The sequence below is a fragment of the Sparus aurata genome, chromosome 20 (genome assembly GCF_900880675.1).
Source record: "Sparus aurata chromosome 20, fSpaAur1.1, whole genome shotgun sequence".
Lineage (NCBI taxonomy): Eukaryota > Metazoa > Chordata > Actinopteri > Spariformes > Sparidae > Sparus > Sparus aurata.
The window spans coordinates 13,457,364-13,480,946 of record NC_044206.1 but is presented as its reverse complement, the minus strand read 5'-3'; the positions used below and the strand labels follow the sequence as shown (position 1 = coordinate 13,480,946).

The 23,583-nt window shown below is 44.8% G+C and overlaps 3 protein-coding genes across 9 annotated transcripts in view; 2 read left to right on the top strand and 1 right to left on the bottom strand.

Moving 5' to 3' along the window:
* Positions 1-124: 124 nt before the first annotated feature.
* On the bottom strand, positions 125-20,917 carry pigp (phosphatidylinositol glycan anchor biosynthesis, class P). 3 transcript variants are annotated; one of them, XM_030399802.1, is made up of 6 exons: positions 20,319-20,917; positions 13,682-13,793; positions 2,629-2,713; positions 1,452-1,524; positions 1,188-1,306; positions 125-1,056 (listed from the first exon to the last, which is right to left on the bottom strand). In XM_030399802.1, the coding sequence occupies exons 2-6, from the start codon at positions 13,775-13,777 to the stop codon at positions 941-943; spliced, it is 489 nt and encodes a 162-aa protein (XP_030255662.1). In that variant the 5' UTR covers positions 13,778-13,793; positions 20,319-20,917; the 3' UTR covers positions 125-940. The 3 variants fall into 3 exon arrangements, with proteins under 3 accessions (XP_030255662.1, XP_030255664.1, XP_030255665.1); XM_030399804.1 differs by lacking the exons at positions 13,682-13,793; positions 20,319-20,917 and adding an exon at positions 3,131-3,370; XM_030399805.1 differs by lacking the exons at positions 13,682-13,793; positions 20,319-20,917 and adding an exon at positions 3,272-3,296.
* rexo4 (REX4 homolog, 3'-5' exonuclease) lies at positions 3,528-7,345 on the top strand. Its single transcript, XM_030399800.1, has 8 exons — positions 3,528-4,042; positions 4,138-4,466; positions 4,554-4,700; positions 6,221-6,414; positions 6,562-6,650; positions 6,743-6,817; positions 6,901-6,975; positions 7,080-7,345. Exons 1-8 carry the CDS (start codon positions 3,809-3,811, stop codon positions 7,236-7,238), a joined length of 1,302 nt encoding a protein of 433 aa, XP_030255660.1. The 5' UTR covers positions 3,528-3,808; the 3' UTR covers positions 7,239-7,345.
* The window catches only part of LOC115570949 (potassium voltage-gated channel subfamily C member 1-like), a 60,504-nt gene continuing 50,704 nt past the window's right edge, over positions 13,784-23,583 (top strand). For 2 of the 5 annotated variants that reach the window (XM_030399796.1, XM_030399795.1), the window contains exons 1-2: positions 13,784-14,986; positions 22,434-23,130. In XM_030399796.1, the coding sequence (XP_030255656.1) occupies positions 22,510-23,130 (621 nt within the window). In that variant the 5' untranslated portion in view covers positions 13,784-14,986; positions 22,434-22,509. The remainder of the gene's footprint in view (positions 14,987-22,433; positions 23,131-23,583) is intronic. The other 3 variants (XM_030399798.1, XM_030399797.1, XM_030399799.1) reach the window with 3 other exon arrangements.

Sequence of the window (23,583 nt, the reverse complement as noted above, 5' to 3'; positions counted from 1 at the left end):
CATTTCAGTGGCATATAAAATACTTACAAATTTACCTACATATCACCCACCACTATCAAATAGAACTTAATTTATTGTACACAGACACATGCTTTGCATACACTGTACATAATCACCCACAGTGTTTGTTTTTGCACTATTTATTTGTTTGTATTTGTTTGCAGTTTGCAGATACACTTGTGTACATAGGCACTGTATACTGATGGTCATTGTTGCTTCTTTATGTATTATGATACATACACCTGACCTCAAACATTTTCACTCTGGTTTTAAGTTGCTCAATAAAGCGTATTTTGATTTTGAAGTACTCAGGGAAACTATAATCATCATTCGTTACACATGGACCCTGACTTGTGCATACCTATATATGTGTAGTTGGGGTTGAAACCAATCAGATTGATGTATTTGGCAATAAAATCTTGTCTAGTGATGCAAGTTGTAATTTTGAATCAGACAATTTTAAACTGTTCCAGAAACTGTGATTTGCTAAATCTTCACTCCTAAATTTATAGCAATTGATCTCCAGGTTAGAATCTTGCCCTTAAAATTCATAATGCAAGAGGATATTTGTATAAAGAAAGCATAGCTGATATATTTTATATGATAATAATGTTATTATTAAAAGTGTAATAAATGCACAACATTGATAAAAAGTACAAAATTAATTGAATATAATTATATGCTTCCATTTTCACCAAATGTACAAGTTGCTCTAATAGTATGTTCATTTGGCCAGAATATTATGTTACACCACATTAAGCATGTCACAGGACACGAGTTTGTCCAATGTAGATGTAGAAAAAGTACATTTATTAAGTACATCTTTGCCCTGCTGTGCACTGTTCCTGGACAAATAAATAAAGTGTAAACAGTGACGGCACAGTAAATCCCCAGCAGCTTCACTTCAGCTCTGCCCCCAGTGAAAATAAGTTTGTGCTTATTATTGCTCGGGCGTCAAATAGAAAATGTTGTTGACTTCGCTTATGGAAACATCTTTCAGTCTGGGTATTCCCCCCTTGTGGCAGCCATTTGGCTTTTGGCCCTGAGCGTACACATCTGTGACAGAAAGGAGAAGGAATTTGAAACTCGGTGAGAAAATCCTCCTAACATTTGAAAACATTAATTACAAAGTTAATATCGGGAGCATTTGTAGTCCAAATTTATCCACACAGGTGCAACATGTTCACCTGTGATGTTGTCAATAGAGTCGAGTGGAGCCGTGTTGTTCATGTTCACTCCGAACAGCAACACCAAAGCAATCATTAATGCGACCAGCAGATAGATCGGCACAGCAAGGGCCCAATATCTACACAAAACAAAACATTTAAGTCAACAGAAAATAAACGTCTAATGTAGTACGTATATTATCCGAGGCACATGACTTTATTTAACAGTCAAGAGAGGGAACTCATTATTGGATGAATATAATCTGATTATATTATTCTCCTTACTTCTGAGGCCAGTAAGTGAGTCCTATTGAATGAAGCCACTCCTCTGGTACATATGCCCACAGGCAAAACAGACCTGTGGAGTGAAGACAGGAAAGTAAGTGAAGGACAGCCGACCCAGATGACAGAGTTTATGGTTTGAATACTCATTCACACTGAGAAATGAAGGATAGGACATGCTGACATTTGCTGTTACTTTACACGCACTGCCAGTGTTAATGTATGATTTACAATCATCTTAACATGACAGTGAGTGAGTTGAATGACTACATCTGACTCACTGTATTAGGATTTTCTGGGAATTTAAAATACATCGGTAGAGTACTTAGCCAGATCAGACTCAAGGATAAAAAATGAACCTTTTATATTCTTCAGTAAATTAAAAGAACAAACACTGTATTTTATTTTGAAGATGGTCTTTTGGTTTTTCATATTTACGTCTATTACCTTAACTGATCACAAGCAAAAAAAACAAACAAAAAACAATACGGACGAAACTCAAAACGTTTTATAGACAAGAAAAATGGAAACAAATGAATACAATTGGTATTTGGGCACACCTAAATTTTTATTTCACAATATTAAGCCAATTTGACCAATGCTAGAAAAGAGACATTATTCTGTTTATGCTGTCATGTCTTGCTGTGTTGAGTAAAAGCTGAAAGATTTGTTACTTGGCTGAGCAAGGACTATATACTGATACATGTGGATTCTGAATATTTGAAACAGTCTCAATATTATTTTTCCACAATATCAATACTTTTAATAAAAATACAACGTTTTATGTCCTCAACATTGGTTGATTCCCCCCCCCCCCCCCCCGCCAAAAAAAAAACCCCAGAATCCAAAATGGTAGAAGATGTAAGTAGTGTTAAACTAAAGTGACAAGAAAATATATGCTTAACTTTGTGAATGGGGTGCAATGACAACAGACGAGACGCTCAAACAGAGGTTATATTTTCTATGTGTTTTTGTGTCTCATATCTAAGACTATGTAACTTGCCCGTGTTGCTTTATGAGCCCACTGGAATAATGTCCCTGCAGTGGAACTGGTAATGTATGTAAACTGGTATGAACATGCTATTCAATTCACGTAACGTTATGTACCTGGACCAGACGTTATAAACATGTCGTCTATCATTTTATCATTGGAAAAGAAAAATATGAGTAGTTTACTTACAGAAGCCAAAATGTGAGCCAAGGTAAAGAACAAAGCCATAAATGGCCCTCTCAGGCAGGGGAGAGGGAGAGTTTTCCACCATGATCTGAAACCACAACCAAATAAAAGGTAACATTAAGAAGTGTGGCAATTCGAGGAATGATTACAGCTTCTAACCCAGTGGTGTCAAACTGATCCAGTAAAGGGCCGTGTGGCTGCAGGTTTTCATTCCAACCAAGCAAGAACACACCTGTTTTCATTCCAACCAAGCAAGAACACACCAAGCAAGAACACACCTGATTTGGATCAGGTGTGTTCTTGCTTGGTTGGAATGAAAACCTGCAGCCACACGGCCCTTTACTGGATCAGTTTGACACCACTGTAATCTAACCCAATGTTCGCTCCAGTTACATGCTTATAAATATGTGTTAAAGTTAACTGCTAGCACAAGAATTGTCACAACAATCAGATGTGTTGCTCTTTTTTCCTGTCAATGCAGCTAAAGTGAGGTTTGGACATTTACCCAGATGTCCTTGAAATATGCGACGCGACGTATTTCTCAAAAATGAAAGTTTAAAACAAGATTAAAATCTACATTTTAAGCCCCTTTCTTCGCTCTGACACACAAAGCTGTCAAACATCGTCGCTCAATTAGCTTGCCTACGTTTTGTCCCGCCCGATGTCCGGTCCGGTGTCACACGTTTTCCAGAAGGTAAGTTCCGCATTAGGAATAGGAGGCAAAACAAACAGCAAAACATGATTTTAAGTGTATCAATATTTGATATGAATTTGTGCTTATATGAATCGAAATACGACACTGTAATTGGTGAAATATCGAGCTTAGTAAACCACTAAAAATAACTACGACGTTACGATTCCATGTTTCTGCCGGACAGAATGCCCTGCTGCACATTTCGGAAATACACAATCCAGCATGGTTTTGCAGCAGCTGAGGTGTACCACTGAGCAAGTCTCTCAGATATTAAGGGCAGTTTCCGAGCAATTACTCTGTGTCGGTGCCGCTACACGGTAAATTTACTTCGGGGGAACAGTTCTCAGTGATACGTCACTGACCGTTACTTTTTGAACGTGACCTGGCAACCAAGTGACGGAGCTGTGACGGCCCAGCGTGGCTGAGGAAGAGGGAAAGATTTGACAGACTTTAAACATAATACCAAGTGTTTCAGTGAAAGTGGCCGTCATGTCAAAGGTACAGACAACAAAGACGGAATCGTCTGCCAAGACACGACGACCAAAATCTACAGAGACACAATTCACAGCGAAAAAGAAACGCAAACAGTGGCTGGAGGTGAAGTATGTCAAGCTAAAACCTCCTCCCCAGAAGAAGGAAAAACCTAAAGTTCAGCAAAACCAGAACCCCCAACCCCCAAAAGATGCCCAGGACTTCTCCTCTAACTGGAAAACATTACAAGAGGTGAGAAGCATACTAACAAGTTTTCACTCCATAACCTTGTACTTGTTTCTGCTTCCCTAAATAAAACTGGTCACACTTTTCTAAACTTTCTGCAGGTGCTGAAGGTCAGTCAACCAGCAAAGAAGAAGTCCGTGCCACCAAAACCCCACAATGGTACCCTGCAGAAAAAAAAGGCTGAAGAAACCTCTTCCAAAGATATTTCCAAGAACAATGTATGTCCCAAGCAGACAGACACAGTGAAAAAAGCGAAGCACAAGACGGCCCCGACCAGTGTTGTCCCCGAGGTTTCTCAGGTGAACCTGAAGGTCCCAGCGGTCTCGGGTAAGCCTGCTGCTCCAAAAAGGAAAAAGGAGGGTGGAAAGTCTGACAGCGAGCAAGCAGCCAAAAAAAATAAGTCTGCTGTTGAAGAGAGGAAACCTACAGCGTAAGTATATACAGCGCTGAATTCAGGTCATGTTCATGTCAAGAATAATTGTGACCGCTAAGTTCATCTCGTCCTGTGATTTTGTAGAGATGACCTGTGGTTCGATGATGTGGATCCTGACGACATTGAGGCAACAGTGGGAGCAGAGGCAGCAGAGATCATGAGGAGGAAGCAGGGCGTCAAGAAGCACAAGGACACAGAGAGCGCTCTGGTCAAGGAGAAAGCCTTTGAGGGGTGAGCGTGTAATGTGATGTTACAAAACAAGACGTGCTTCAGGAGGGTTCAGGTCATACTGTTACTGACACGGATGTAATGTGACAGACAACCACAACTTAAATCACTCAGAATCCTATCATCCAAATTAATGTTGATAATGATAATGTCAGTAAAATATATTGCTAAGCTAAACCTGCATCTTCTGAATTACGCAGTTGAGTTAGTATCTGATAAGTCTGAAACAGCCTGAATGCAGCATTGGCAGCAATCTAGCTACAGTGTTGTTATTATGCTATGAATACAATATGTGAATATTATTTTAAAGGACCATGCTGGTGTTTGTGTATATTTGAGGGCATTTCACAAATGGTGCACATGTAGTTTGACTTTTTGGATAATTCACTTGTTTGCGTTCTTGGCAGGAAATAGGTGATAAGATTGATAACACTCCAGTTGGAGTAGTGTAAATGTTCTCATTTAACTTCTGGCAAGGAAAACAAATATTTTCCAAAATTAGCAGCCTATTTCTGTTACATTCTGCCTAACATTTTTAGATTAATGGATGTGTTTTCTCTTCCCTCCAGACAGTGAGACTGGTTTCAATTTTATTTTGTAACAGCATGAAAATCAGCTTGTAGCTTTATTTCTAATCAGCAGGGGCTGATTTAGAAATGCCTCGTTGGAGGGGCGATCAAGTATGGATTTCTTACACCTGAGACTGAAGAATAGGCCCTCAGAAAGCGGTTTTTCACTATTGAAAGCTAAAGAATGACTATTTTAATTTTCCTAATTGTTGAAACATAGTTTGTAAATACAAAGCTGAACCTTAAGTTGCCTTGAAGGGAGGAAAAACATACTTAATCAAACGTTTAGAACATGACAACATACTGAGGAAGAAGATTGGCACATTAAACAAATGGCCTGAGAAAGATAGATACTGTAGTTAGGTAGTTCTGCTTTTAGTCTTGTGACTGCTACTAGGGTTAGTACTGGAAAAGGCTGACATGCTTTGATGCTCAAACACAACAGCTTTGTATTCCTCCTCTGTCAGAAACACTTTGTTTGTGCTCCTTTCTCTTTCCCACCTCCTGAATACATGGCTTGCTCTGATTGGTCAGCTGGCCCATGCCTGAGCCAGGACTACTAACAACAACAGAGCAGCTGTGCTAAATTAATTCTTCCATTCCAAACTAGACACTAGGCAGAAATGATAAGAATATGTGACATGGGGATGTAGTCTGATGTCACAAACTACATCACTCGACTACTGACGAGGTGTTTCAGGATCAGTGTTCTGTGTGGAAGAGAAGAACTTCTGTATGTGCTGACTTTGGCCTTTTTTAACTTTCATGGTCTTTTCAATGCACGAGAACCTGTAACACACTGAAGAAAAAGCACAATAGTTCTTCTTCAAATCATTTTATTATGTATGTAACAGAAAAAGCTACGTCTCAACGGCTCTAACTCCTCAGCCAGATTGACATAGTAGTGACGACTGTCCTCTCTTATCACCCCGCTTGCTCCCCGCCAATCATTAGCCTCACCAGAGCCGTGGCCATCGATTGCGAGATGGTGGGAGTCGGACCTAATGGAGAGGACAGCCTCTTGGCTCGTGTGTCCCTCGTGAACCACTTTGGGAAATGCATCTATGACAAATATGTGAAACCCACGGAGAAGGTGACGGACTACAGGACAGAGTTCAGCGGCATCCGGCCAGAGGACATCAAGGATGGTGAGTCATGAAGGCAGCTATGATGAGAAACTATAATAAATAAAAACTGTAGAAACTGTAAATAATTGCTTTAAAGTGTCCCTTTTAAAATAGTCTCCATGTACTGTTGTACCATAATTTCTCATTCATAATTTTTTCCCGCTGCAGGAGAGGATGTACGGACTGTGCAGAGGGAGGTGGCTGAGATCCTAAAAGGCAGAATAGTGGTTGGACACGCCATACACAACGACTTAAAGGTAGCCTGGAGGAAGCATCTGAGAGGAAAAGGAAACAATTTTCAAAATAACTGTCAGCACTTGCAAACCAATCTTCAATGTTCCTGTTTCAGATTTTACTCTTGGATCATCCAAAAAAGAAAATCCGGGACACGCAGAAGTACAAACCTTTCCAGAAGACTGCGAAGGTACCTCTACGACCCGATGGTGTTCCTGATCTAATTCTCAGAATCATTGCTGTAATCTGAATGACTATTTTCGTGTTTTTTAGACTTCTCGACCCGCGCTGAGAGTCCTCTGTAAAGAAATACTCAACGTTAATGTCCAGCAGGGTGAACATTCATCCGTAAGTCTCCAAACCATCACCTTTCTCTTCTTGTTTTGGAGCTGCAACACGTCCACTGTAAAACATCTCACACCCATCTCCCTCCTCTCTTTGCTATCTGTCAGGTCCAAGACGCACAGGCTACCATGAGGCTCTACACGCTCGTGAGGAAACAGTGGGAAAAAGAGATTAAAGAAAGTCAGCAAAACAAAGACTCCGACAAAAAGAATAAGAGAAATCCCAAATCGCCCAAGAACGAGGACAAGAAGCCAGTGGGACTTTGAACACACAGCTGCAAGAGGAGTTTGAGGTCTTTGTTTTTGGAAACTCTATCACAACAAAAAGAGATCATTAAAAACAAGATGTCCACAGGTGGACTTTGTCAGACTGATCTCCTGCGAGTGGACTTTTCAGAAGGAGAAAGATCGTTTTGGCTGATTTAAAACATAGGGGAGATATTATTTACACCGATCCTTTCATCCATTTCCTCCTCAAATATTCCCAGACATAATTTCCCGAAATGATATTCCCATCACTGGTAGACAGATGTTCAAATCATTTGACATCCAATATCCTCTCTGGAGTTCTGAATTTTTTTGTCTGCTAGCACACAAAGCGTATTGTTTTTGTGTCATGGTTACAGTGTTATGTTTTGTTTTTAATCATTTGATTCCTTGATGCCTTAGAAGCTGGATGTTTTGAGAAGTATGAATTAAATGAGAGAACTTTCTGTCTTTTCTGTCTATGAAGCTATGTCAAGTTTATTTTTATAATATAATGACACAGTTTTTGTGAAAGACAGAAGCGAGCTGATTTGGCTCCGATATTACCTTAAACTGAGCTCTCTGAGAAACGACATAGAATATCAGAAATCCACTCCTCTTGAATTTGTGGGCGTATATATTTTTGTGATCTGCTCTCTTAGGACCTAAGGATCCACAGGATATTTGAATGCATGGTGACACCTGTGTCTGGTAGCTATGAAAATCCTCTTGCTCGTGATGCTGCTGTACAACAGCTTAGTTCAGACTATTGACTGCCTCATTGATGGCCAAAGCTGACTTTTGCTTCTCACAGCTGTGTATTCCTCTGCACAGGTGTACCTTGGGCTTTAATCCCAGTGACCGAGTGAGTGATTTAGGCTCCCTGCGATCTCACTGTGTGTCAGCGTGATTTGCTGCCCCTGTTTGATGGAGAATCTGTCCCCCTCATAGTGGGAATGAAACCTTGGTCAAGGGGAGTCCAGGCTCTAAATTAAGCTAAGTTATGGATCAGATCAGACAGACTCTGGAGGTCTCGGTAGAGGAAACCTTTGTCGTCTTTCTCACAGAAACGGCACAAGGAATTTATAACAGAAAGGATATGGTCACAAATGTACCCAGCTGTTTTGTCATAACGCATCTTAAAGACTCTGCTATGTGACTTTATATCATTACTATAATCAAATTAACTATTATCATATTCATGCCCTCATTTTTCTGTGGAGCTGATTTAGATTTTTCCTTTTTCCTTTTTTATCCCAGTTATAAAGTCAGGACTTTAGGCTCCCCGAGTGCCAACAGTGTGTCAGTATGATTTGCTGCCCAGAAGCTGATGCACAGTGTGCCCCACATTGCTGAAATGAAACCGCCGCCCTTGGAGTGCAGCCTCCAGGCTCTAAATTAGGCCCTACAGTACACAGAGTTTCGGTCGGTTGCGGCGGAGGACTCTGGCAGAGGAGAAGCAGCACGGAATGCCTCAATTTAAACTGAAATGCAGCAGTTGACCTGTGTAGATGCGTTACTTTTTGAAAATTGTTTCCTGATCACAGCTGTGTTATGACTAGTGTGTGGGAACAGCAGAGATGATTCCTCGCTGTATTTCCCCACAGAAAACTGTTAACCTATGTAATGTCTCCTCCTAGAGGCTAAAGATTTAAAGGTATACACCTCACAAGTAAGTATGATAAAGCTAATCACAAAACAAGAAGCTTTGTTGTACAGTAGACCAGTGACACCAACCAGGGGAGGTACATGAAGAGATTGTGTCGTTTAAACTGAAAAAATATTATAATAATTGGAAAAAATAATTGAATTAGCCAAAGGTGATTGATACTCTGTTGAAATAAGTAATGTATAAATTATTGGAACAAATGCAAACCTAACCAAACCAAACTATAAACCTTTTCCTCAACTGTAACGAAATATTTAAACATTCAAAATTTTATCCTGGTTTATATGATAAAGACTTTAAGAGCAGCCAGGTCTGCAAGAGGTATGATAACTGTGTCTCTACGGGGAATCTAGAAATGATTGGCAAACTAAAAGTCAGCAGATGATCTCAAATTAGAATCAGCTGAAATGGTTAAATTCAGAGGAGGTCTGCGAGCGTTCTCCGTATGGAGGCCATTTTGTACGGATCTTAACCAGAAAGAACAAGTTGGAGTGTGGGCGCGTGCAACACTTATGAATAATGAAAGCTAATGGCAGCCATTTAAGGACAGAGGCTTAAAAGAAGAGACTCATCACGCAGCCCAGTCTGGGTTTTTTTCTTATGAGAAGAAGGTACAGACCGGTTGCTGTGGCCCGCTATAGGAACTGTATTGCTGAGAGGCGTCCTGAGAGCCACAATTCTAAACCTTACAAATATAATGATTATCTACAATGAACTCTGTAAGGGTAACTCAGATGTACCTATCTATCCATCCATCCATCCATCTATCCATCCATCTATCCACCCATCCATCCATCCATCTATCCATCTATCCACCCATCCACCCATCCATCTATCCATCCATCCATCATCTTCTTTTTGGGTGAACTTATCTTGTAACCACACATCTAAGCTTTTGATGCAGTACAATTCTTTAATCTGCCACAGCCTTTTTTAATAGTTATCTGACCTTGATGCTGCATTAAGAGCTGCTCGGTTGCAGCCAAAAGGCTAAAAACACACACTGTTTCCAGTGTGGATGAAATGTCCTTTTGTCCCAAATGCATTTATGTTGTCATTCACCTTGACAGGTGTCAAATTTCCAGGAAACCAGGATGCAGAACACAGCAAGGAAACACTTCAGATTATGACCTTCAGGGATAAAAAAAAAAAAAAATGACTGACCACTCAAGAGCACTTTTATATTAAACGTGGTTTTATTGTAAAGACATGTGATTTCTGAGAAATTATACAGAAAGTATTAACCCACAGAGCGTTGCAGTCATCATTCATCCGCTGCGCCATCCGTCCTGGAGCTGCCTGCATGGCTCCACGATGTGATGGCTCACAGGCGGGCGGAGCAGATCATGCAGAGCACGTCTATTCAATTAGATATCGATGGCTAATTTCATTTCTGCTCAAATGAACCCAAAACGTGATTCGGTCTCATCTTGGCCGCACGCTTCCTGTAGTGCCTTTCGGAATGACTCTTCAGGTCTGTGCTGTGATTGTATGTGATACCGGCAGGAAAGAACACCATGTACAGCTGTTCTGTCAGAGCCGCTGTTTCATACTGTTTGTTTAAAACTCTGGTCTCAGCGAGGCTCTGGGAACGGATGATCAAGGCTTTGGTTACATGCTAACAATATTACAGCAATTATGTCTTTAAAAATGAATTAATTAATCAGGTAATAAGATACCAGATTAGAAACTGAGGGCCTCTTTACGGACTAGTTTGCTGGAATTTTTCCTTCTGATAACTGCGGAGCTGGAAATAACATGGTTATAATCAGGGCTGCGTCCACTGGTTGAACAAATGTCATGATGGGACTGGAGGCATTACTGCTTCTGCTAACATGGCACTTACTGCATAATTCAATAAAAACCTAGCTCACGGTCTTCCATACTACTGCCTCCAAAGTGATTAGAGTCAGTATTGACATTCGTTGTGTGGTCTGTGGTTTTCTTTACACACACAGCTCGGCAAAATGTTTATATCTGTGCGTCTTGTTTCACACCAACACCAGTTTTATATCCAACTGCCTTCCTCTGAACACGAGATAAATTAAAGACCTGAAGATTAATTTATGACAAAGTGTTTTTCATTTCTGTCCACCAAGTCAACAGACACTGTTTTTCGTTTAGTGGTGGACGACGTCAATGCAGATTATTGAAGCGCCAGTTTCTCAGTGTCAGTCAAGACTTTGCGTCCTCAAGGCCAGCGATCCTTTGCATTTACCCTACAGTATAATCCTGTGCAAATACACTGTACATGGTAGATGTACATACAGTATAGGCTAATATGTACAGTGTTCGGTGTCATAGAAAGCCGACATTTACTGGAAATAATGGACATCATCACCACAGATCTGCTCTTTCCTCCGTCGGTGATTGAGGATTTTTCTTGTGACCACACAACGTCTCCTCAGGTCGGCTGCTCACTGCTTCCTTATGCATGAGCTGCTGCATGCTGCCGCCGAGAGACCAGCTGTGAATGTGTCTGTGTTGACTAATGCCCACTCTTAGGACGAACAAAGTTGGACATTCAGTATTTATGCAGGTTGATGAAGAAACACTGTCAGCTACTTTCTGTGCGCGGCTTCCTGCTCATCTCGTCTGGTCTGGTCTGCGGATGCTGAGGGTTCGTTCGCTCTAAGTTTGGCGCACTGAATTTTGCCTCCAGGAGGGGATTGATCCACTTATTGGTCATTGCCAGATGAACATTTAAGTGCTGTTCATGAATTTAATTATTAGATGATCCTTACAGAGCTATGAAATGGAATTAGTGTAATGAAATGGGATGTGACATGGAGTTCTATCTACATTGATTCATAGCTCATTTGTTTTTAAGCCATGCTAGCAGTGTGGCTCTGGTGGTGGCAACGGCTGTCTTTAGATTGGTCGCTCAACCACTTTGCTCCACTATAGCGCCATCACGAGGTTGACTTTCTCTTTGGTACAGAGTGAAAGATCAACAACTATTGGATGGGTTACCAGTATTCACGGCCCATTGAGAGTAAATTCTAATAATTCTGCCATCATTATGTCATAGTGTCAGTTTGTCCCATAAACTGACACCGCCTTTAGCTTTAGCTGCACGTTTAGTGCTAATTTTCAGATGTTAGCATGCTAACATACTAGGCTAAGATGGTGATCCTGGTTAAATTTTACTGGCTAGACACAGCATTATTACTGTGAGATTTTATAGCTTGTTGATGTTAGCACTAACCCCTCAGTATTGCATTGCTGTGGCACTTCTGCTAGCATGGCTGTAGATGCTGTGTCTTCTTGTTTTATGGTGGATCTGATAAAACTGTGTTGGTGTTGTTCCTTGTTTCTTGTAATATTACATTTCTTTTCAGTTTTCTGTTTCTGTTTTGTTCGGAACGATAACTTCTCCCATGTGTGTTTTCTCCCAAGTTGCTAACCTATGACATTACAAAAATGTGACTGGTCACTTTCAACTGTCCTTGACCAACATTTCTTATGATATTCTCAGAACAACACAAACACGACGATATCACAAAATATCACATCCTCATTGCCTTTAACAAATGCTTTGATAAATTTTACAGATACAGAACGATGACTTGGCTACAGACGTGGCTAAAAGGGCTCAGACTACTGTTTTAACAGCTTGAATTATGTATCATGGTGTTGAGTACCAGTATAATTCTTGTGTTTGACCGATTCTTAACGGTGCTGCAGGGGTTTGGGTGGCGGGGTTGTAAAGGAACAAGGAGTGATATAGTGCAGAATAGTTATGCAGTGTTTCCCGAGGGAGCAGAAAACAGCTCTTGGTGGAGGTATTGGTCGGGAGCCACACAAGGTGTGACTTGGTTTCTAAATGTTAAATGCAACATTCATTTATTGTCTTGCGGACTGATGTGCGATCCAGAATAGCTGCCAATTCAAGCTTCCTTTGCGCTACTCGTGCTACTAAGTGTTTGTGTACTTATCAGGCATAATGTTCTCACTTCTCTGCATCTGACAGCTCGCCCTCTTTCTCTGCGGTCTGTCACAACACAGTATCCCAGCCGACACAATTTCCCAGATTTCTTATCTGCCAGAATTATTGACGGATAATGGCCCACTGAAGAAACTAAGTGTTTTTACGAGTTCTGGTAGTCCTTGTAAAGGAAGGGGCAGTGGCTCGGTGTTTTCTGGAGCTTGTTCACATGTTTTTTTCCTCCGTCTGAAGCCCCTGTAGATGTTAACGTAGCTTTTATTCATCTTTGCTTTTGAAAATTGGTCAAATTCTTCCTATTAAACAGCTTTTTAAACAGTCAATCTCTTCAGAACTGATTATAGAGGCTCTTTTCAGAAAAGAAAAACTGCCATCTCATTGTCTCTCCTTTTACTCATCTCTGCTCTGTCTATCTGCACTTTGCTTTTACAAGAACCTTTTGTGGTCAAAGGAAAAATGCTAGCAGCACCTCAGCAATGGCCTTTTTGCCCTTTTACTGCTGTTGTAATTTTCATGAGGCGAGGTTCGATGGGGTTTCCTGTCGATAAGTGCACTGACAGTAACCGTGATGTCCGAATAACAAGCCCATGTTTTGTTTTTTTTATTTTCACATGTGCCCCTTGACACCTACAGACTGAAGTGATCTATCTTTTATATTCCGGCAGCTTGTCTTATTCCAGGGATTTCACTGATGTGGTGGCATTTTTCTCAGATGGCTTTGGCAAAACAGTGTCTGTTCCTCCTCTCTTCATCATCATCGTCATCATCATCATCATCATCATTATTATTATTATCACAGAACACATTACTCCTCACTCCATCATGTAACCCACCTGCTTCCCTGCTTACCACATGACTGCTGATGTCAGCCAAGCACCACGGAGTCAAAGCTGGGAGACCTGTAGACAAAATGGTGTTTTTGCGTCCGTCCAGCAGAGTGAGCATGTGTGGGCAATGTGGGCTAAGTGGGGAAGAAGAGGAAGAAGAAGAAGAAGAAGAAGAAGAAGAAGAGGAAGGATGGATAGATGGATGGATGGATGGAGAGGAAAAAAGAGAAAGCGCCAATTAAACAAATGGAAATAAATACACAACACAATCGTTCCTCTTACAGCTCCGCCGTGCGCACGTTTCACCCCCACCACCACCATCGCCACTACCTCCACCACCACCAGCAGCATATGTATTTATGAAGTTCAGCAGACATATGAGAAAATTAGCCTCTGTATTCACCGGGGTCCTCCCACCCCTCTCTCTCTCTCTGTCTTGTTCTCTAATCCGCCCACATGTATCGTCTGAGGAGAAAAAAAAATAGTGCAGAAGGTGACGCTCCTCCAAAAGGGAACAGAGAGAGGCACACACGCGCGCCACAGAGAGAGGGAAAGGCAAAGAAAAAGGAGAGAGGTGTCTTCAAGAGCTGCGTCTCCATTGAAAACATTTTTCTTTTGGAAAAGAGGTGGGAGACGAGAGAGGAAGGAGAAGGAGCTGAATGGGTAGCTGCGCCCTGCGCCTGGAAGCGTAGAGAGAGAGAGAGGAAGAGAGAGAGAGAGAGAGAGAGAGAGAGAGAGAGAGAGAGAGAGAGAGAAAGAGAGAGAGAGACACTGTGACAAAGGCTGGCAATTATTTTTGGCAATAACAAAGAGGTGGGAGAGGAAAGAGAGAGGAAACAACAACAACAACAACAACAAAAATACAACAACAACAAGGCAGCTTTTCTTGGGGGACTTCTGCTTCATTTTTCTCATCCGAAAAAAAAGAAAAAAAAAAGACTCGTCCACTTGCCATCAACAGCATGACCACACAGCTATAAGTCACACTCGGCAATAGCGGCGTGTCTTTAAAAAAAAAAAGAGAGAAGAAAAAAAAGAAAAAGGAAGAAAAAAAAACGTGATTTCCAGCAACAGACGCGCGCCATCCCATTCTCATTTCTTACAAATCGCGTCAGCCTGTGAGTGCCTGCGAGACAAACACTGGATATACTCTCTGACAAAAATCAGAAGAGAGAGAAAAAAAAGAGCAAGAACTACCCATTCTGATTGACTCCCCTTTTTTTTTCTTCTTCTTCTTCTTCTTTAACAAAAAAAAAACCAACAACACAAAATCAGCTTCATGTGCGTGTTTCTGCACGCGCCCGAAACGAGCCTGAACCGAAAGCAAGTGAGTATGAAACCGTGTCTCTCTCTCTCTCTCTCTCTCTCTGCGTGTGTGTGTGTGCGTGTCTGTGTGTTTTGGTGGCTTTCTTTCTTTTCTTCTGCGTTTTTTAAGCCCCGTCTTAACAACAGGGCATCTATTGGGCAGCTCTAAAACAAGAGAGGATACAGAGGATGGAGAGAGGAGAGGAGAGGAGAGGAGAGGAGGGGGAGGATATTAACACGGCGTCTAGCCTGCATTCAACAAGTATCGTTTAAATCCACATTAACTGCCATTTTTCAGCCCGTCCTGTCTATCGGATCGCTCTATCCTTAAGGGATCGTGTGAAAATTCAACCTCTCGGCTGAGATTTTTTGTTTGTTTTCTTTTCCTCGTGGCAGCCTGATTTCAGCCGCACGGACTTGATTTCTCCACAGAAACAGCTCGTCTTTCTCGGTTAAAATCTCGAGCAATGCCTCGTTCGGTGCGCGAATGGTGGGTGTTTCCCCCTCCATCCATCCATCCATCCATCCACACACACACACACACACACACACACACACACACACACACACACACACACACAAACACCGCTGGATCAGAGCAGTTTCATGCCTCTGAGTGGTGTGTGTGTGTGTGTGTGTGTGTGTGCATTCCTCTCGGCATCATTTCGTGTCTGTCTGCACGAGTTTCCCTGTGGGTGTGTGATTGCTCCGTGCTTGCCTTTTTACGCATGCTTTTGTTTCACTTGCATGTGCCCTCTCTCTCTCTCTCTCTCTCTCTCTCTCTCTCTCAGTGTGTGTGTGTCAGGGCCTGAAATGGAGGTTTGGTAAAGGAGGAAGAGGGTGAGAGGGCTGACACACAAACACTCACACACACATACACACACACATGAGGAGGTGTGAGGAAGATGGCACTGGAGCGTAACCACAGGAAGGACACAGCCTCACAGATATCTCATCCAGGAAGTCTAAAATGTCTAGACGTGGCCCTCCTCCTCCTCTTCTTCTTCTTCTTCTTCTTCTTCTTCTTCTTCTTCTTCTTCTTTCTTCTTCTTTCTCCTTCTCTGTCCACTTGTCCCCCATCTGCATTCCGCTGCATCACACACACACACACACACAAAGTCTCCAGTTTCGTAACGCCTCTTCTTCCTTCACTTCTCTTCCTCTTCCTCTTCCTGCCATCCAGTGTGGCTCCAGCGTGCTCCTCATCTCCACCCCCACCCCCACCTTTGGGAACTCTCTTCCCTTCATCCTTCCCCCTCAATTTTGCATTATAAATCTACAGCCGACGCTATTTTTAGATCGAGGGTAACCCAGAAAACACCCCTTCGATTTTAGTTTAAAAAAAGAAAAGAAAAAAAAAGAAGGGATGGTGGCGTGCTGTCAGTGGATGTGATTGGTAGAGAGGTGATGGGGCTCACAAAAAAGGAGGGCGCTGCTGTTTGAGTGAAGGGGGGGAATAAATCTATTCCGAGTCTGTGATTGAATTACGCATCTGTCGTGTCCAGGCTGTGTGTGTGTGTGTGTTCTTGCTTCTGACCCCTTCCTCTCTCCTTGACTGTGATCCCTCTTCCTCTCTCTCATCTCATCAGCTTACAGGGAACTTTCCCTCCATCCTCCTTCCTCCATCCATTTTTTTTTCCTCTCTCCCAGTTTTCTTTGACCTTGAGGCTTCACCTCTCATTCCTCCACCCGCAGAGGCTCTAATCCGCGACCCTCCCTTTGCTCCTTCCTCGGTGTATAATCGCCGGCTGCAGTTCACAGGTCAGGCGTCAGGTGCAGTAATACCTCGTTACCTCCCCGTCCTGTCTGGTCCGGTCCCACAGCGCCGCCGGGTCGTAATGGTCCTAATCATGCAGGAAGGGGCCTGCGTCATTAATTAGGAGCAGACAGGTTTAGATGACCGCAGAGAGAGTCGGGGAGGTGTGTGTGTATTTGTGTGTGTGTGTGGAGGTTAAAGCTACTTGCTCCTGATGCAAAATACTGAGGGATATTAGCTCAGATTTATCCATGTCCAAAAATAGAGTTCCTTTCCCAACGTGACACACTATCCCATGGCTTCCCCCCCCCCCGCCCTTCCTCCTCTTTCTCCTCCTCCTTCTCCTCCTCCCCCTCCTGCTCCTCCTCCTCTTCTTCCTACCTGTGCTCACAGTGCTGTTTTAGGATTTTAGCATTCTGACCTCTCCTTCACCAAAATAAAAAATATGAACTTCTCATCATTTATCCTCTTATCCTCCTGTGGTGAGTGAGGCTGAGCTCTCACAGCTCCGTTACAGGCTTCATTTCTGCCAGACTATTCCTGAAAATGGCCCTATGTATTAATCATCTCCAGCTGGCTAAAAGGAGAGAAAGAAGCAGGGAGCACATGATTCTCATGAAAAAAGTAGGATGGAGCAGAAGCAGCAGCTTCCAAGGGTGGGGGGTGCTTGTCCAATATGCACGAGGCTTAAGACCCCCCCCCCCCCCCCCCCGAGGGGGTGTTGTTGCTGCAGTGTGTGTGGATTGGTCAGCCCCCCGGAGATCTCCACGCCGGTGTTGCTGAGCGGAGGGAGCCGCCTCTGGTAGATTGGCCATTTCCTCCCTGCTTGCTTAATTGATTGGCTATTTAATTCATGTTTTGGGAATTGGCCGCTGGTGAGCTTTATTATGATGAGAAGTATCCCCCTCCCCTCCCCTCCCTTCCCTCCCCTCCCCCCTTCCTCTTGTCTCAGAGCGACTACTGCGTGGCCTCCCCCCCCCTCTCTCTCTCTCTCTCTCTGGATTCCATTCATGATACTCTTTTCATTGTTATTCTTCCTCTTCCTCGCGTGCCCACCGTCCTTCCTTCCTCACACACACACACACACACACACACACACACCCACACACACGCCTGAACTGGCTCCTCTTTCTCTCATCCTGGCAGAGTTACGCCGGGAGGTGCAATGACAATTTGGAAGGGATGGAGAGGAGAGGAGAGGAGAGGGGAGGAGAGGAGAAGGAGAGGGGAGGACAGCGTGTGGTGTGACACCGCACTAAAAGGGGAGGTGACCGCAGTGCCTCTTTTTTTTTCTTTTTTTTTTTCTTTTCACGCGCAGCTGCAGTGCCTCGTTTTGTCCTGTTGGGGTCTCCTCGACACTTGGGGAGAGGAGAGGAGAGGAGAGGAGAAGAGAGATGAGGAGAGATGAGGGGGAGAGGAATGAGGAAAGGAGGCAGGGAGGGAGGTGATATGGGTGGAACAGCGTGAAGCCTTGTGGTTACATCCTTTGATGAGGTAGCGGGTGGGGGGAGAAAAAATGGCTGCGCACCAGAAACACATACGTAATTCGTGCTATTTCCCTCTCTTTCTCTCTCTCTCTCTCACACACACACACACACACACACACACACACACACACACACACACACACACAAACATACATTACACACTCGCCTCCTCCTCCTCCTTCTTCCTCTTCTCCCCCCCAGAGCTCAGCTGCATGTCTCCATCACATCCCTACACTTGTTTTCCTTCCTCCCCTGCTCTATCCTAATCACTCCTCTCTTACTTGTGATATAACACACCTCTCTCCCTCTCTCTGTCTCTCCCTCCTCACACGCACACACACACACACACACACACCTTTGCAGCCGTTCAGGTGCTATCCTGAGCCACTGCAAGGTGTTTTTCTCCCCTCTTTTCCCCCTTCGCCTTCCCATCCTCCCCTCTCTATCTCCCTCTCCCTCTCATCCCCCTCCCCTGTGATTGGTAAAGGTTTTTTGCTTTTTCTGCCAGGGTCTGTCCCGCATAGTCAGCACTCCTCCAAATTCCTCCCGTGCCTTCTCTCTCTCCTCTCCTCTCCTCTCCTCTCCTCTCTGTCCCCCCCCCCCAGGTTACTGCTGCTGGTACCTCACAGTCAATGCATCCCATAATCCCCGCGCGCCCTTCCCCCCCCCTCCACCCTCTTGCTGCAGTGTCTTCTGCTAATATATATTAGCGTCAGTGCAGGCTTGGTGCGTGAGCGGTGTGCATGCATTTTTTCCCCCCTTCTCCCATCGTCCCCCCCTCGTTCTCCTGATCCATCAGTCCAATGTGGAAAAAAATGCATTCCTCTCACCGCGATCACTAAGCCTCGTTTATGCTCTTTTTTTCTCTGCCTGGTTTGTTGCAGCCAGGTGAGAGTATGTGTCTCCCTCCTCCTCCTCCTCCTCCTCCTCCTCTCCCCTCCCTCCCCGTGTGTGAGTTGCAGTGGTGAGGCGGTAGTAGCAGGGTGGCGCAGGACATGGTGGCCGAGGCAGGAAATGCTGCAGCAAGGGAGAAAAGAGAGGTGGTGGTGGAGATTGTTTCCCCCCATCTCCGCTCGGCTTTCTAGCCTCTTCCTCATGCGTACTCTGGCTCTTCCTCCATTTTGCACCTCACCTTCTGCAGCTTCAGCCCCCTCCTCCTCCTCCTCCTCCTCCTCCTCCTCCTCCTCCTCCCCCTCATGCTGGCTGCCCCCCCTTTTTGCTACTCTTTTTCTGCTGAGGCTGGCTCTCAAAGAGATGTGCTTTCCCCCCCATTTCAAACCATGAAATTGCGGACATTCTCCTGAAATGCAACTAGGGAGATCTGAACTCGCATGCCCCCAACTGATCAAGATTGCAATTAGTCTTTGGGGTTGCAATTAACCTCTGAATTTTTTTTTGACGCATGAAATAATACTTAAGTAAAAAAAAAAAAAAATCAAAAATCATTAATCTCACCACACGCGACTCCGAGGGGGCACAAAAAGAGCACTTAACCACAGTTACAGACTTGTGGCTGTCCGTGTATAAAATATTCAGCAGTTCACCAGTAAGCTCGGGAGGTAGAAGTGAGAGTTGAAAAGTGAAGCCAGACAAAGAAAGAAAGAAAGAAAGAAAGAAAGGGAAAAAAAAAGTCAAGTTTCTCAGCAAGATCACAGGAGCTGCTTCTGGAAAGTTTGGCGTCCCGTCAGAGGAGAGTTTGTCCCGGGGAGAGAGGAGGGAGAGAGCGAAGCGCCGCTGTCCATGGTGCTGAAATGTAATCCGTCCCACACCAGGAGCGGGGTCCTGCTGGACAGCCCCACAGGACGAGGCTGGCTCCTTTCACACTCTCCTCTCTCCCCGCCTGACCTCAAACTGTTTAGTTTGGGATGTGAGGAGAATTAAACTGATTTTTGCAGCACAGATTCCGGCTGAACTACTTTCGGAGGAATGATGCAGTACAACTCTCAAACTCAGGAGTGCGGGATTTTTTTTTGCCAAGCAAGCAGATTTGATGCTCCTGCAGCAAAACGCTCCAAAGACGCATTCTTTTTTTTTTAGTTTTTGTCACACAGTATTGTTTCCAAACTGGGATAACTTCATGCAGTGTAGCCTCGGCCTTAGTAGTCTCTTACCTTGTGGTAGTGTGTTAAGTCTTTTTTTCCCCCAGGATCCTCAAAAGTAAATACCAAGAAAAGTCAAAATTAAACCAGAAAAAAACACAGAAACTTAATCTCAGTAGGAGATCTGAAGAAGAAAAAAGAGACGGCAAACTTTTCCACAAACAAAAAAGTTGTTTCTGCAAGGTTGGAAAAAAAAAAAGTGCCCAATCAAGAGTGAGAACAGGGAACAAGTAGAGGGGAAAAAAAGAAGACTGCAGTGTCCTACATGGAGGGAAGCAAAAGTCAGAGAGAAGAAGAAGAAGAAGAAGAAGATGAAGAAGACGAAGAAGACGAAAAAGATGATGAAAGAGTTGACCCAAAGTGTGGGGACTTCGGGAGATAACGGGACAGGAGGAAGGAGAAATGGGAGAATGATGCATTGGGGTAAAAATGAAGTGAGGGGAAGGAGAGAGGGGAGAGGAGGAGGAGGGGGGACACTGGAACCGGAATGTGTTGCGAGAGGAGAGGAAGAGGAGGAAAGAAAATGAAGCCCTGATTCTCCTCGTTCAATGAAATGTGACTCCTTTATGCGGAACACGAGAGGGAGAGAAAGTGAAAGGGAGAGCGAGAGAGTCTAGTAGGAGGGAAGGTGAGAGGGGGAGGGCCAGTGAGAGCTGGGAGAGGAGGGGGGAGGAGGAGAGTGGTGCATTTCTTTGAATAGAAAGAGAGAGAGAGAGAGAGAGAGAGAGAGAAAAGGTTAACAACATAGATGCGGTGCATGTATGGGCTGCTGCTGGCTGTGAAACGCGCGACTCTTTTTCTCTGAAGCGTCGTGAGCCTCCCTGATGGGGGGGAGGCAGCCTGGCGGGCGAATCATCTGACCTCGCTGGCAGGAGAAGGAGAAGGAGAAGGAGAAGGAGAGCAAATAACTCTGGCTTTTTTTTCCCTTTTTTTTTTACTGCAGCAGAATTCATTCACTTTTATAGTGCACTCTCCTTTTTCGATGCCTCTCCTCCTCCTCCTCCTCCCCCCATGCACACTCTCTCCTCAACCCCCCTTCTTCCATTAACAGGGGAGAGAGACTGTAGCTGCTCCTGCATCCACTTCTTCCTCCCCTCCCATTGTTTTCCTCATTGTTCTGTCCTATTCGATACTCCAGTAAAGGAAAAGAAAAAAAACAGATTTATGGCCCACCCCCCCATCTTCAACCCTCCACATGTCTTCACACACACACACACACACACACACACACACACACACACACACACACACACACACAGTGCATGAGAGAGGTGGCAGAGGGATGCATTGACATGGTTGTGCATCGCGTTGAGTCTCGGCTGCTGGTCGGAGGGGGCTGCAGCAGTGTGTGTAGCGCGCGCACAGGCTGATTGAGGAGATCTAACATTAGTACGGACACTGCACTCTTGGGAGGCAATTAACACACACACACACACACACACACAGACACACAAACACACACACATGGTGCTGCGCCACCTTACGTCAGAGAGGCATTCTCGGGGAAAGGGGGGAAGAAGAAGAAGAAGACGAAGAAGAAGAGACGGATCCCCAGTTTTCTTCTTCCTCCTGGGGGTGGCCAGGGCTGGTGGGGAGGGGTGCTCGCAAGTCTGGCAGTGGCCTCATTAGGGGAGAGGATTTGCAATGCAACCAGGATCAATGTAGAGATTCTTGAGGGAGTAGCATGCAATTGTGGCTGGAGGAGGACAGGTGGGTGAGGGTGAGGGTGAGGGTGAGGGCTGGGACCCCCCCTCTCCTCCTCCCTTGACTCTGGGTGGATGCTGACTCATGAATGCCACCTGTTTTCACACACAAGTCGGAGGCGTCTTTGCGCGCCAGGATGATGTGTGTCAAAAGGAAAAAAAAAACTTGCCTGCCTGTCTGATGCACCCAACCTCCTCCCCCCCTCTCCCCTCTCCTCTCCATCACCCACTGCACCTGCACAAGGTCATTTTTTTGCGCCCCCCCTTTTTTTCTCCCACCAGCTGATTATCAAGTGAATAACTGCACAACACAGCTGCTCACCGAGCGTGTGGCTCTTCGGTTTTAATGTGTTGCAATGTTGATAATCCAACATCTATGTCTCCCTTCTGCTAAAATTTCTGCCCTTTTTTTCTCTCCCCGCAGACTCCTCAGACTCCTCCCTCCTCCTCCTCCTCCTCCCTTCGGTTTCTCTCATCCTCTCCCTCCCCCCCGGTCCTCTATGCTCAGTTCGGTGTGTGTATCCTCTTTCAAAGGGCGCAAGGGTGGGAACAAGTCGTCCAACAAAGCATGTTACAGCGCAGACATGACTTGTCCGTCGGAAAGCGAGAAAATCGTGATAAACTGCGGGGGGGTGCGGCATGAGACCTACCGGAGCACCCTAAAAACGCTGCCCGGCACCCGCCTGTCGTGGCTCACCGAGCCGGACGCGTTCAGCAACTTCGACTACGACCCTAAATTAGACGAGTTCTTCTTCGACCGCCACCCGTCGGTGTTCTCCTTCATCCTCAACTATTACCGCACCGGGAAGTTGCACTGTCCCAACGATGTGTGCGGCCCCCTGTTCGAAGAGGAGCTGGCCTTCTGGGGCATCGATGAGACGGACGTGGAGGCGTGCTGCTGGATGAATTACCGGCAGCACCGGGATGCGGAGGAGGCGCTGGACAGCTTCGAGAATCCGGAGCCGGACGCGCCGGACGACGACCCGGCGCTGGGCGGCGCGGACGGGGACTTGAAAAGACTGTGCATGCAGGAGGACGCGAGGAAAGCCGGCTGGTGGAAAACCTGGCAGCCCAGAATATGGGCTCTGTTCGAGGACCCGTACTCCTCCAAATACGCCCGGGTGAGTTCCCCCCTCCCGAGAGAGGGACCAACTTGTTTCTGTACTGTTGCATATTTCTGCCTCACGAGCTCTGCTTCAGCCATCATAAGTTTTTTAAAAACTTTCAGGTTTTTTTTTTTCTTTTTTTTCTTCTTTTCATTAATGTCCTGTCCACATCATCACTGCTGGTCACGGTGGCTGTGCGCTCTGTATCTGTGCATTAAGGAGCAGGATGTAAACTTACTGAGGTTGAATAATTGATGCTTATGCATGGGGAGATGGAAAAACGCTATGACAGCTACATCTTAATGGCAGATGGCTACTAGTCGATGGTTCCGTCCAACACATCACCTCCACGTCTCTCACCTGATATGTGACATGTTTCACACGAGCTGCTTTCACACCGAATGCCGTTTTTTTTTCTTTATCGCCGTCATATTTTCTCCCGCCGTGTTAAGCTACTTGAGCAGCTTT